The sequence below is a fragment of the Lipotes vexillifer genome, unplaced genomic scaffold (genome assembly GCF_000442215.2).
Source record: "Lipotes vexillifer unplaced genomic scaffold, Lipotes_vexillifer_v1.1 scaffold126, whole genome shotgun sequence".
Lineage (NCBI taxonomy): Eukaryota > Metazoa > Chordata > Mammalia > Artiodactyla > Lipotidae > Lipotes > Lipotes vexillifer.
In genome coordinates, this window is record NW_006778324.1 from 1,027,610 (window position 1) to 1,040,055 (window position 12,446).

The window sequence follows — 12,446 nt, forward strand, 5'->3', positions numbered from 1 at the left end:
CGCGCCTACCAGAAAACGGGCTGGGGGCCGCAACTAGGCCTCCCTTCCGGCCGCTCGCCCAGTCGCCATGGCAACGGGCGCAGGGCGGCTTGGGAATCGTTAAGGCTCCGGAGCCACCTAACGGTGCAGGGGCTGCGTGGCGGCAGGTTTTGCAGCCACTGCACATGGGGCTGGGGCCCGGACAAGACAGGGTCAGAAGCCGAGGTTTCGGGGTGCAGCCGGCACTGAGGGACCTGAGAAAAGAGAAGAGAAAGACGGTGCGGAGGAGTTTTGGCCCTCAGAGGCTCCCGTAGCACCTCAGAGCCAGGCTTGCTTTCTCAGGCCCTGGCCAGCTCCCCGCCCACCCGGAAACAGCTTCGCCCCACCCCGCATGGAGCTCCTCCCAGCGGCAGCCGAACCCAAGACACTTCTAGCTGTCTGAGGCAAGCTCTCCCGATGGCCCGCTACGAAGAGGTGAGCGTGTACGGCTACGAGGAGTTCATGCAGGCGGTGGAGCAGCACAGTGGCAAGACCGTTTTCGCCTATTTTTCTGGTTCTAAGGACGCCGAAGGCAAAAGCTGGTGCCCCGACTGCGTGCAGGGTGAGGCCGGGATTCGGGGGCTGCAGCCCAGAGTAAGTGGCAGGAAGGCCGAGGCTATGGCCAGAGAGTGGGGTGGAGAGGAAGGGGAGGGAGTCTTGCTACCGGAGTCCCGCAGGTTGATCTGAGCTCTCACCTTGCCTTTTCCTACCCGGTTCCCGACTCTCCTCCTATTAAATCCTTCCCGCCCCGCCAAGTGTGCTCTTCTACCATTCGACCCAGGTAATCTTGGAATCTAGTCCATTAGATTTTCACTTCCCCAATGTGCTTAGTGTCTTACAGGAGACGTGAATTGGTCTCCTTATGGTAAGTCAACAAATATTTGTCTTTCATTGTTCTGGGCGCTGTGGCCTGGGGACAAATCAGGATTGAGAGTGGGTCCTTACCCTTAAAGTGGCTCTCAAAAATCAGAAAAAAACACGTGACTTCCGTTAATCTCCTCAGTTAACTGCAGGATAAAGTCTGAGTACTTACCGAGACTGAGGGGAGGGGAGAGGGACGCTGTTCATCAGTGCCTGATTGTAAAGTTGGTAATTATTTCTATCAACTTTTTAAAAAGCTGAACCGGTCGTACGAGAGGGGCTGAAGCATGTTGGTGAAGGATGTGTGTTCATCTACTGCCAAGTAGGAGAAAAACCTTAGTAAGTGGCAATGCGTACTCTATTTCCCAGACATGCACTAGACTCTTGCAAATTTAGGCGGGAAGGGTCTCGTGATTCAGGTTCCGAGTTCTAAGATACAGTCGGATAAGTCAAGCAATTAGAATATATTAAATACAAATTAAAAATTCGAATGTTCAGCCATTTGTATTAGGTAAGGGTAATTCAATAATTTGGCCTGATGTTAGTTCAGAACTTGTCTTTACATTTATTTTATATCTTAGTATATATTCACTTAAATGAAAACTTTGCACAGGAGAATATATGTTGTAGATGTCAAGGTTTTTAAAATGTTTACAACAAAAACAATGATTACTATAAGATTGAAACTGGGAATATATCAAATACCAAGCAGAATGTAAGAAACCAAGTAAATGTTTTTCATGATCACTTTCTCCTTCTGAAATAGTTGGAAAGAGCCAAATAATGACTTCAGGAAAAAGTTGAAATTAACTGCAGTGCCTACACTACTTAAATATGGAACAGTGAGTATCTTTCTTTAACTGTGTTGGGGATACAGTTCACCCTATCAAACTCTTTTAACTTGTTCTGGATTCAAATTTGAAGAGATCTTGACATTTCATCCCAAATATCACATTGCTCTTCAGAATGTATTCAAAATACACATGGCTGTCCATCCCTATGGCCTATCCCAATAAGTTATTAATAATGCAAATATTAGGGGTTTTATCATGCCTTTCTTTTTATGGCCTCTCCCGTTGCGGAGCACAGGCTCCAGACGCACAGGCTCAGGGGCCATGGCTCACGGGCCCAGCCGCTCCGCGGCATGTGGGATCTTCCCAGACCGGGGTACGAACCCTTGTCCCCTGCATCGGCAAGTGGACTCTCAACCACTGCGCCACCAGGGAAGCCCTTTCATGCCTTTTATTTATTTATTTTTAATTAATTAATTAATTAAATTTATTTTGGGCTGCACTGGGTCTTCGTTGCTGTGTGCAGGCTTTCTCTAGTTGCCGCGAGTGGGGGCTACTCTTCATTGCAGTGCGCGGGCTTCTCATTGCGGTGGCTACTCGTGGAGCATAAGCTCGCGGCACACGGGCTCACTAGTTGTGGCGCACAGGCTCAGTAGTTGTGGCGCACAGGCTTAGTTGCTCCGTGGCACGTGGGATCTTCCTGGGCCAGGGATCGAACCCGTGTCTCCTGCATTGGCAGGCGGATTCTTAACCACTGCACCACCAGGGAAGCCCCTTTTCATGCTTTCTAAAAGCCATCCTTATTTTAAAATTCTGTAAGCACTGCTGAAGAAAGTTGGTTAACATACAATTAAAACAGTGGCATCAATAGTTGTTTTCAACTTAATCCATAACTCTGGATGAAAAGAAAGGGCATGTCCTCTAGTTTAGTTATGGCCCTGGGATTCTAAATTAAAGAGTTAAAGGGAAGGGGTGACATCGGGCTTCTTGTCTCCTCTTTTAGTCCACGGAGCCAAGTATTTTAATGATTCACCTTAAGGTAAATATCTTAACTATTTCATAAAGCTTGTTACAACTAGTTAATAGTTTCTGAATAGCATAATTTCTCTGTTCCAAGACTTGTGTCATTCAAGGTAGAACAACTCATTCCCCTCCTAATGACATTTTTGTAGCTGTGGGTTAAGATATGACTGTTGTTCTCTTACAGCCTCAAAAACTGGTAGAATCTGAGTGTCTTCAGGCCAACCTCGTGGAGATGTTGTTCTCTGAAGATTAAGATTTGATGATGGCAATTGTGTCTTTATTTCCTGATTTGCTCTAGTATAAAAGAATCTGCATACTTGCTTTGAATTCATGTTAGCAATAAGTAAATAAATGATGATGTAAAAAAATTGGTACATGTCTAAACAATAGAGAGTGCTATTAAAATGCTCATGAACCCTCAGTTTGCTTTTATATATGGGTATATTTAAGCTACCATACGTAAAATAATTCTTCAGGAGTGGCAGTAATAGCACAAAGGAAGCTATTATTGGAGATGACAGAAATACCTAGAAGCCCCTAATAGTGCAGTAGACAGCTTCCAAATCTCTAAAGGAGTTAGGATCTTTTACCTTAAATCCCACGAATTTACAAAGAACTGTTATTCCTAAAACTCCTTCTTTGGCTTTAGAATGTAGAACTTAACCTAACCACTGAAGGGAATCAGAGCACATCTAATCCAGCCTCTGCTTAATGCTGGCAGTTTTGTTACAGCTGTCTGAATATGCTTCACTACTTGGGATGAGGCGGGTGGAAGAGAGGTCAGAAACCATATAACCTAGTGATGGGAAGGACTCCAGCCTGTGAGTCAGTCTCATTGATTATCACTTACTAGCTGTGTAACCATTAACCTGTCTAAACCTCAGTTTCCTCCTTTATGAACATGGATTGTTCTGAGGATAAAATGAGAATGCAACTAAGCGCTTAACGTTGTGCCTGGTTTGTGGTATCTGCCAAATAAAGGTCGGCTTTCCCAAATGAGCACAGATATTTGAGGCTCCTCACCTTTGTTCTAGTCTTAAGGTCAAGAGTCCAATTAGTAGTTAACCACCAATCTTCCCCCTGCCATTACTAGGTCAGTGACATACCAATGATTCTTCCTTAAAGCTCTCTTGCAAAGCAACTGGCGATACAGGTATGTCTCCTGCCCTGCAGAATTTAAGAACCTTTATGCGGTTCCTGCTGCCTGACGTAAAGGTCACTTACTCCACACCTCTCACTCTGTAGATGAAGGGCAGGATAGCTGATCTGAGGGACAGCAAGGTTCCAGGAGACAGACTTGTCCCAGGCCCCACTGTACATGAAAACAGAGCTTGGCTTAGAGTTTGGGCTATTCAGTGGCCCTCCCCTTACCTCACCCCCTGCTGCCTTAAATTGGTCTGAAACACCTAACATTTCTATTCTTACTCAGCTGACTGTGTTAAATACTAATAAAAGCTTACAAATCCACAGGGAAATCAAAGTAAAACAATTCTGGTTTAACACAAATAATCTATTAACAAGAAAAAGTTAGTTCAATAGCACACTAACGGTTCTAGGTGCTACCACAATAAAGGTACATAGGAAGAGTCTTTTTTTGTCTTCACTGTACAAAAGCAATATATACATGTCTTAAGAGCCTGGTCTGGATCCAACTGTTCATTTTCCTGATGTGTTATTTTGCTGTTGCTGCTCCGCCAGGGCTTGCTGAAGGCGCATCCGCTTCCGAGAATAGTGCTGCCAGTGCAGAATTTGCTGCTCGTCAATAAATTTCGCACACTGAGCATTCACCAACTCCTTACGGAAGTGTTCATATTGGAGCAGTTCTAACATGTGTAAACACTGAGGGTACCTGGGGTTAAGTTTATAAGTTAATGAGCGATGTAACGTAATAATACCACACTGTAGTTCAGTTACTCACCTAAAAACGATCTTGCAGCCTACCATTTCTGTAACATTAATTTAGTATACTTTGGTAGTACAGTTCTTTTTTTTCCTGCTTATGCATCAAAAGTCAGCAAGATTTTCAAATGTGAGAAAACTTAAGTTCAGAAAGATTAAATAACTTGCCTAAGACCACACAGTAACTGGTAAACAGAGTCAACATTGGGAGACAAATCATGCTATTCTCTTCTGGTGGTTTCCAAGGTGAGGAACACGAACACTTTTTATTTTAGTAATTAATTATGTGTTTAATTAATACCTACTGGTTTTCCGTAAAGAATAAGACAACTTCTTTTTTAAAACTGAGTCAATCTCAGAAAGAACTAAGCACAAATATTGTATTCTAGTTTTCCATAGGGATATAACAATTCTGAAATTAAGTACATATACTCTAAGGTTGAGCAAATATGTAAGTAAATATGCTGTAGATAGAAAGCTAAATTTCTGGCTCTCAGAAAAAGAGTTTCAGATAAGGAAGGGGAAGGCTAGAATGTATCTTGTTACTGAGTTGGAATTGAAAACATCAGTATGAACTCATGGCTTTATATATATATATATATATATATATATATATATATACACACACACACACACACACACACACACAGATATAGAAATAGATATTTATATACACACACACACAATTTCTAGCTTTGTGTGTTGAGAGGGCCTACAAGCAATGACACCAATGAGCACATCGAGTGCCCAGATCATGGGTTTTATATAGAATTATCCAAGGTTGGTTGGAGACATGGCTGATTCTAAGACTAACAGGGAAAGTACAAGATAAGCCTGGAATATTATGTAGTGCCAGAAAGAAAAATGCTCAGAAAATTATAGGGATATGTCAAAAGTACTCAGGAGCCAATGTGAAGGGGCTCCCACTGGCTATATCTGGGATCAAGAAGATACATAATTATAACCCACAAGATAAAGAATCCAAGAGTCCCTATTGATGTAACTTTTTAAAATGAATAAATAAATCAGGAACAAGGAAATGTTCCTTCCTCACAACTGAATACCAACTAATAAATGAATAAAGAATGATGGAATTAGAAAATCTCCACAGTAAAAATTGTTTCAAGCAAGTATCTTCCATAGATGCTAAAGTTAGGTAGAAGAATGAAATATGAAACAAGATATTTACATAGTCTCAAAGTATTCCCTCACAAAATATGTATTAAATACAAAAGGAAAAATAGTAACTTGATACAGAGAAAACTGGCAGCCACCATCTCAACCAAGTGACCAAAATTAATATCACCAGTAGAGGGACAAATTGACATCCTATGACTCCTGATATACCAAGGAGGATATAACATCACTTCTGTGTCACACTTATGGGGGGAAAAAAAAGAAGACTGATGAACTCAGATTAATGGAGACTAAGACATGACAACAAAATGCAGCATCTGAGCCTAGACTGGACACTGCCCCAGACACAGGACATTAGTGAGACAGCTGGCAAAATGTGAGTGAGGTCTGGTTAGATAACAAGATCAGATGATATATCAATGTTAATGTTCTGATTTTGATCACTGTACTATGATTATATAAGAAGTTTGCACTTAGAATATCTGGGGGAAGAATATACAGGAATTCTTCTTACTGTTTTTCCATTTGTTTTTAAGTAAAATTATTTCAAACAGAAAAGACATAAAATTTAAATGAGTTAATTAAAAAACAGTAAGTCTTATAGGGAGTACACAGATAGAGCCAAAATTGTACAAGTGGTATACAAATGACTAAAGTTTGGGGACAGTACACTACAGCAGTGCTTCTCAAATTTTAATGCACACATGAATCACTTCTTTTTTTGTGGGGGGTGCAGTTCGCGGGCCTCTCACTGTTGTGGCCTCTCCTGTTGCGGCACACAGGCTCTGGACGCGCAGCCTCAGCGGCCATGGCTCATGGGCCCAGCCGCTTCGCAGCATGTGGGATCTTCCCAGACCAGGGCATGAACCCGTGTCCCCTGCATCAGCAGGCGGACTTGCAACCACTGCACCACCAGGGAAGCCCACCTGAATCACTTCTTAAAATGCAGACTCTGATTCAGGAAGTCTGGGGTGGAGCCTGAGGACCGCATTTCTAACAAGCTCCCAAGTGATACCAATGTTGCTGGTCTGAGGACCACATTGAGTAGCAGGGCCCTACACCATGTTGTCCTTATTACACATTTGCTTCCTATACTCCAAAGATTCATAGTTGCTTGTAATTGTCAGCAGCTAAGCCTGGAAAGCCCTACTCACACCTACCCTGGCTATTTCCTTTTCATGAGGACATTGTTGGTAGTTTAAAAGACCTAGGTTTGAAACCAGCTCTGCCATTCTCCAGCTGGGTGGCCTCAAACAAGGTACTTAAACTCCCTTAAGGTTTAGTTTCTTCAACTGTAAAATAAGTTAATGTGACGACCAAGAGAATGGTCTTCAAGTAGCATTTAGTAACTGGAACTTAGACACACAGTGATCATTTAACAGACTTGTAGAGTCAATGCTCAGAATACATTACATGACAAAATAAGGAATTATAAATATGTTAATAGGCTACAATTATAGCATTAACCAACAAGATGAAATAGAAGAGGTACAAAAGGCAAGTTCTGCAATTAGATTTTTTAAAAATATATAAATGGAGAACTAAACTAACAGCATTGATGAAAATAAGAACTGAAAGATTTTAGTTGACATAAAGCTCCCAGCAAGTCAACAATATGAATCCTTGCCCCCTCATTCCCTGCCCCCCCCCAAAAAGGTAATGTAAACTTAAGTTGAACAAATAGAAGTATAATGTCCATATGAAGAATAAAAAGCTATTTGGTCCACTGTACCTTGACATCTGAAGGCCTGTGTTTAGCTCTTGGCTGAAAAACATAAGGCATAAGTGCAAAATATCCAAAGGTGGGCACATGAGAAATGGCTGAAGGTAGGTGAGAAAAAAAGATGTAAGAGATAAATTACAGTTGCAAGTCGTGGCTACTAGTGAAATGGTGGAAACTGTCTAGAAGAGGCAACTGCTCCTCTGCTCTAGCCAGTGGCTGACCTGGGAGAACAAAGACCTGGGGTTACCAGATCCTCCAGAATTTTAAAGAGTAGCTAGAAATCTGGATTAAAATATGAAACTTTCTAATCTTCAAATGTTGGCAACTATTAAATGAAAACCTTGTGCAGAAATGAAATGGGGGTTAATTTGCAACCTCTCTTGAATTTAAATATCTGAATGGCTGTTCCTCAAGAGGGCATAGATTGGTTCTGGATTAATTCAGGGACAAAACTCAACATGGGTTGAAGTTACATGGAGGTGTATCATATTATAATACAAGGAAGAACCTTCTAGCATCTAGCTAACAATGGAATTGGTTGCCCCTGAATGGAGTAATATGGGCTCACTGGAAACCTCCAGCCAGCATGTAGATGACCATCTCAGCAATGTTGTGGGTGAAACTGAACTTGATGGTGTCTAGGGCTCAGTGTCCAACACTGAGTCTCTAAGTCTACATACATACAACATGTTGCAATCTAATAAAAAAAGTCTTTTCTTTGGATTATTAAATGAATAAGTGGTTCTTTATAAAGGGCCAGTAAGGGTGCCAAGGGTCCTCCTGCAAGCTACAGGAGGATGTGGGCTTCATACATCCTCCTTGTTACGAGACACAGATCAGAAAAGTGGGAGTACAAGTTTGAAACATTTTCCTCTCAAACTTGTGTTCGTTTAGGGAAAAAAAAGACTAAAAGTTTCACAATTGCTTTTTGACTACCTAGTTAAGACAAAGCACAGGTGGGAATTCACGGTTTCTTTTTTACCATTAAAAAGGAATAAGTTAGGGGACTTCCCTGGTGGTCCAGTGGTTAAGACTCCACGCTCCCAATGCAGGGGGCCCAGGTTCGATCCCTGGTCAGAGAACTAGATCCCGCATGCCAGAACTAAGACCTGGTGCAGCCAAATGAATCAATAAATATTAAAAAAAAAAAAAGAGTAGTCAAACCCATAGAAAGAGAAAAAAAAAAAAAAAAAAAAAAAAAAAAAGCTATAGCACTACTGCAAATTAGCAGGAAAAAAAAAGGAATAAGTTCGTGATTACAGTATGCTCCTTGCAATTCATAAGCCTTAAAACGAAAGCATCTATTGCACAACTTGAATAATAAATACATATATTTATTATGTAAAATATATAAAATAAAATAAGCAGCTAATAAGACTCAGGTAAGGCTACCCCCTCCAGAAAACCTTCCTTACATGTAAGTACCCCTTTCTATGGTCTTTCATGTTCAGGCTATGGCTATGTCACTGCATATATAGACTGTGGTCAGAAACCCGGTGAGATGGAGTGAGTGGTACAAGGTAAGGTCAGACAAGACAGGGCCAGCTCATACAGGTCTTTAGCTCGAGAAAAGAGACTAGATTTTCCTCTGCATGCAATGAGAAGCAACTGAAGAGTTCTAATGGAATGTTCTGATTTCTATTTTTAAGATACCAAGTTGGCTTCTGTGTAGAAAATAGTTCTTCTTTGTTTGGCTTGGGGGTGGGGGATGGCGGGGAGAAAGCAGGGATACTGGTGAGTATATCACTGAAATAATCCAAGTTAAGTTAGAGATCAGTGTGTCTCGTATTAAAATGGAGACAACTAAAAGAAGTGCAGAGATTCAAACTGTATTTTTTCCAATGTGAAACTAAGAAGTCTATTAAATATCAGTGCTTTGGAGTATAATAAAGTACACACATATTTAGGACTATAAAAATTAAACTTACTTTAGATACTTGGCATATTCTGGTTCTTTCCAGTAAAGCAAGTACTTAAGATAATTAACAAAAGCTTTGTCTTTGAAGTAACCTCTTTGGGCAAGAACTGAAAGGCATAAAAAAAAAAAAACACCTGTAGAGCAAATCAATCCTTGGACTACTGATTTGTGACTCCTAACATACAAGTAAAGAATTTACTTACATAACATCCCCACCACCAACACTCATTGAATTCACAACAGAAGTCCCAGTTTGCTCAATTATATATACCAATATAAGTGTAGCAATAATTCTGTTCAATTGAGAATGTACTAAAGTAGATACTAAAGTCATCCCTCAAGTCCACAGGGGACTGGTTCTAAAAGACCCCACAGACACCAAAACCCACAGATGCTCAAGTCTCACATAAAATAACATAGCGCAATGACAATGACAGTATTGTCACCCTCCGTCTGGGAAGATTCAACCAACTGCAGTTGAATCCGAGGATACAAAGGGCCAACTATGAATTGGAACTATGAATTGCAGCTCTTCTATCAGAAATTATAAATAGCTACTCAATTCAATGAGGTGTTCAACAACTTACAATTAAGGTAATTTGGGTTGGCTAAACACTGCACAAATTCCAACTCCAACTGAAACCGAAGTCGATTTCCAGCATCATCTAGGAGAGAAGATAGCAAAAATCATCCAAAATAAACGTCACCATATACAATACTGATTTGTAGAAAGAAAACAGCAGTAAAGAAACCTGACTAATGATGAGATACGTTTCTACATAAAGAAGGGCATGTGAAGGTTTTCCTAAACTGGGCGAGGGAGGAGAAAAACCTTCCTTAGAAGTGTAAGGAAAGCAAAGCCCTGATTAAAATGAATGTTTAATCAGGAATGAATGAATTCTCTAATGTTAAAGACAAGTTATCAAAGAAAACAGGATCACACACGGGGCAGAACATTTATCACTCGTGAGCCACTATGTTGAGATTTTAACATTTTAATATTGACCACTGTTGCGGTTGCGGTAGCTGTGCCTTGCCTTATTTTAATAATGTGTTACAAGTTGTTAAGTGATTAAGCTAAGCAAAAACAAAGCAAACGCTAAACCTATCAAGAAAAGTTCAGAATGCAAGCTGAAAGAGACCATGGCGAGAACGCAAGATCAGGGAACGCTTGCTTCGGTGAGACGCGTCAGTTGCAAAATAATACACGAGTTTGTCGACCATGTTTTAAACTTATGCAAGCTCATTTAAGACGCAGAAAACAAATCGAGGAAGCGGTTTATGATCCAAAATCTCTCCTGTAGCCTCGCCGGAAGCCGACCCCTCCCCGGGGTCGGTGTCTGAATAACAAGTGAGGAGAAAGGATACACCAACAAAACAAACTCTTGAAAAAGCCAAAGTACCTTCGCCCTTCCAGACCCTAGAAGAGCCCTCGCCCCTCCCGGTCCGAACAATCACCTTGCGGGGAGTTAGGCCTGAAAGGAGAACCTGGGGAAGCGGGAGCAGGTGTCTGGGCCCAGGCTAGTTCTATTTGCCAAAACGCACGGCTCGGACCGCCACTCACCTGTCTCCATAGCGACAGCGGCTGCCATCACCAGCAAAGAAGCTAAGCAACCAGCAGCCTGACACCGCGAACGCCGGGAGTGGCGGGGGAGGTGCCGGAAGCCGCGGCTCCCCCTTCCTGCCGCGGTGCACTGTGGGATGCGGGGGGCGGGCAGAGCCTCGCGCTGGGGCGGGCGGCTCCTCCCATCCCAGGCCCGCCCCGGCCCGGCCAGTTCCCGCCTCCGCCAGCGCGGGCTCCTGACAAGTTAGGGGGCGATGCGGGGGCTGACCTAGCGCGGGGCCTAACCCAGGGTTTCAGAGGGGCCGTCACCAGCCCCCACCAGGACCACTGTTCCTGCACGTGCCTGTGTCATGGGATCCTCGGCTACCGCTGTGCCTGCGTCACAGTGCTATGTGATGTCACTCCTCATCGTGTGACGTAACCCGTCGAGGAGCGTGGGGCAATGGGGCCTCGCGAGGCCTGCTTGGTTCCGTTACCCCCGTAAGATGGCCTCACCCCTTGAGGGAAAGCCCTTTCCGCTCCGGGCTGAGTCCACCCGCTCCGAGGAGACTGCGACGGTCCACGTGGAGACGACCTCCCGTCAGGTGCGGAGGTCTTCCCGGCAGGTGGAGACTACCCAGTGCCGCAGCGAGGGGCACTCCGTCTCCCCCTCTGGGAAGCGGGTCCCTCGCGTTCGAGGTGTCCTACCAGCACGTGGAAACCGCCTCGCAGCGCAGGGAGACGTCCTGCCGCCGCGTCAGGGCCTTGTCTCTGCAGGTGGAGACGTCTCTGCACCGCGTGGAGAGCCCGCCGCGGCGGGAGCAGCCGGCCGCTCGCCAAAATGTCCAAAAGGCCCGATGAAATGCTTCCTTCCTCAGGGCCACGAGAGGGCCATGGCCCTTGGCCAGGGCAGAATTGCCTCCAGTTCGCAGCCAGCCTGCTGCCAGGTGGACCGATCATCTTTGGTTTCCTGGAAGCAGACCACAAATCAATGTAAGAGCCAAGCTGCGGTTTCGGGACGCCGCCAACATTCATTAACCCTGCTGCACCCTGGACCATCCTTTCCTGCCTGGAGGGTTTTCAGCAGGGGAGTGACATGATGCATTTTGCATTTAAAAAATATCCTGGTTCCTGTGTGTAGGATGTAGGACAGTGGTTCTCAGGGGTGATTTTTATCCCCCAAGAGACATTTGGCAATGTCTAGAGACTTTTTTTTGTTTGTCACGATGTGGGGGGGCAGTTGCTACTGGCATCTAGTGAGTGGAGACCAGGGATGCTGCTAGGCATCCTACAGTGCCCAAGACAGCCCCCCTCCCCCAAGCAAAGCAATATTGTGAGGTTGAGAAACCCTGATGTGTAGGGGACCAGAGAGGAAACAGGAACTAGTTAGGAAGCTAATAACTTGGTCCAGTAAGAGATGATAGTGGCTTCTACTAGGGTGGCAGAAGTGGGGCTAGAGAAAAGAGTGCAGATTAGGGATGTGTTCTGGAAGTGGAGCTGACATGACTGATGGATATGGAAAGTGAGGGAAAG

At 43.7% G+C, this 12,446-nt stretch overlaps 3 protein-coding genes across 3 annotated transcripts; 2 read left to right on the forward strand and 1 right to left on the reverse strand.

Moving 5' to 3' along the window:
* Window positions 1–371: 371 nt before the first annotated feature.
* Window positions 372–3,058, forward strand: TXNDC17 (thioredoxin domain containing 17). The gene is made up of 4 exons (XM_007451594.1): window positions 372–580; window positions 1,137–1,218; window positions 1,646–1,721; window positions 2,878–3,058. Exons 1-4 carry the CDS (start codon window positions 436–438, stop codon window positions 2,944–2,946), a joined length of 372 nt encoding a protein of 123 aa, XP_007451656.1. The 5' UTR covers window positions 372–435; the 3' UTR covers window positions 2,947–3,058.
* A 1,291-nt stretch (window positions 3,059–4,349) lies between these two features.
* MED31 (mediator complex subunit 31) lies at window positions 4,350–10,962 on the reverse strand. The gene is made up of 4 exons (XM_007451595.1): window positions 10,935–10,962; window positions 9,958–10,035; window positions 9,381–9,477; window positions 4,350–4,542 (listed from the first exon to the last, which is right to left on the reverse strand). Exons 1-4 carry the CDS (start codon window positions 10,960–10,962, stop codon window positions 4,350–4,352), a joined length of 396 nt encoding a protein of 131 aa, XP_007451657.1.
* Window positions 10,963–11,419: 457 nt separating this feature from the next.
* Window positions 11,420–11,774, forward strand: CUNH17orf100 (chromosome unknown C17orf100 homolog). Its single transcript, XM_007472365.1, is given in 2 exon segments — window positions 11,420–11,604; window positions 11,606–11,774. Coding segments are annotated over 2 exon segments (354 nt in total).
* Window positions 11,775–12,446: the final 672 nt, after the last annotated feature.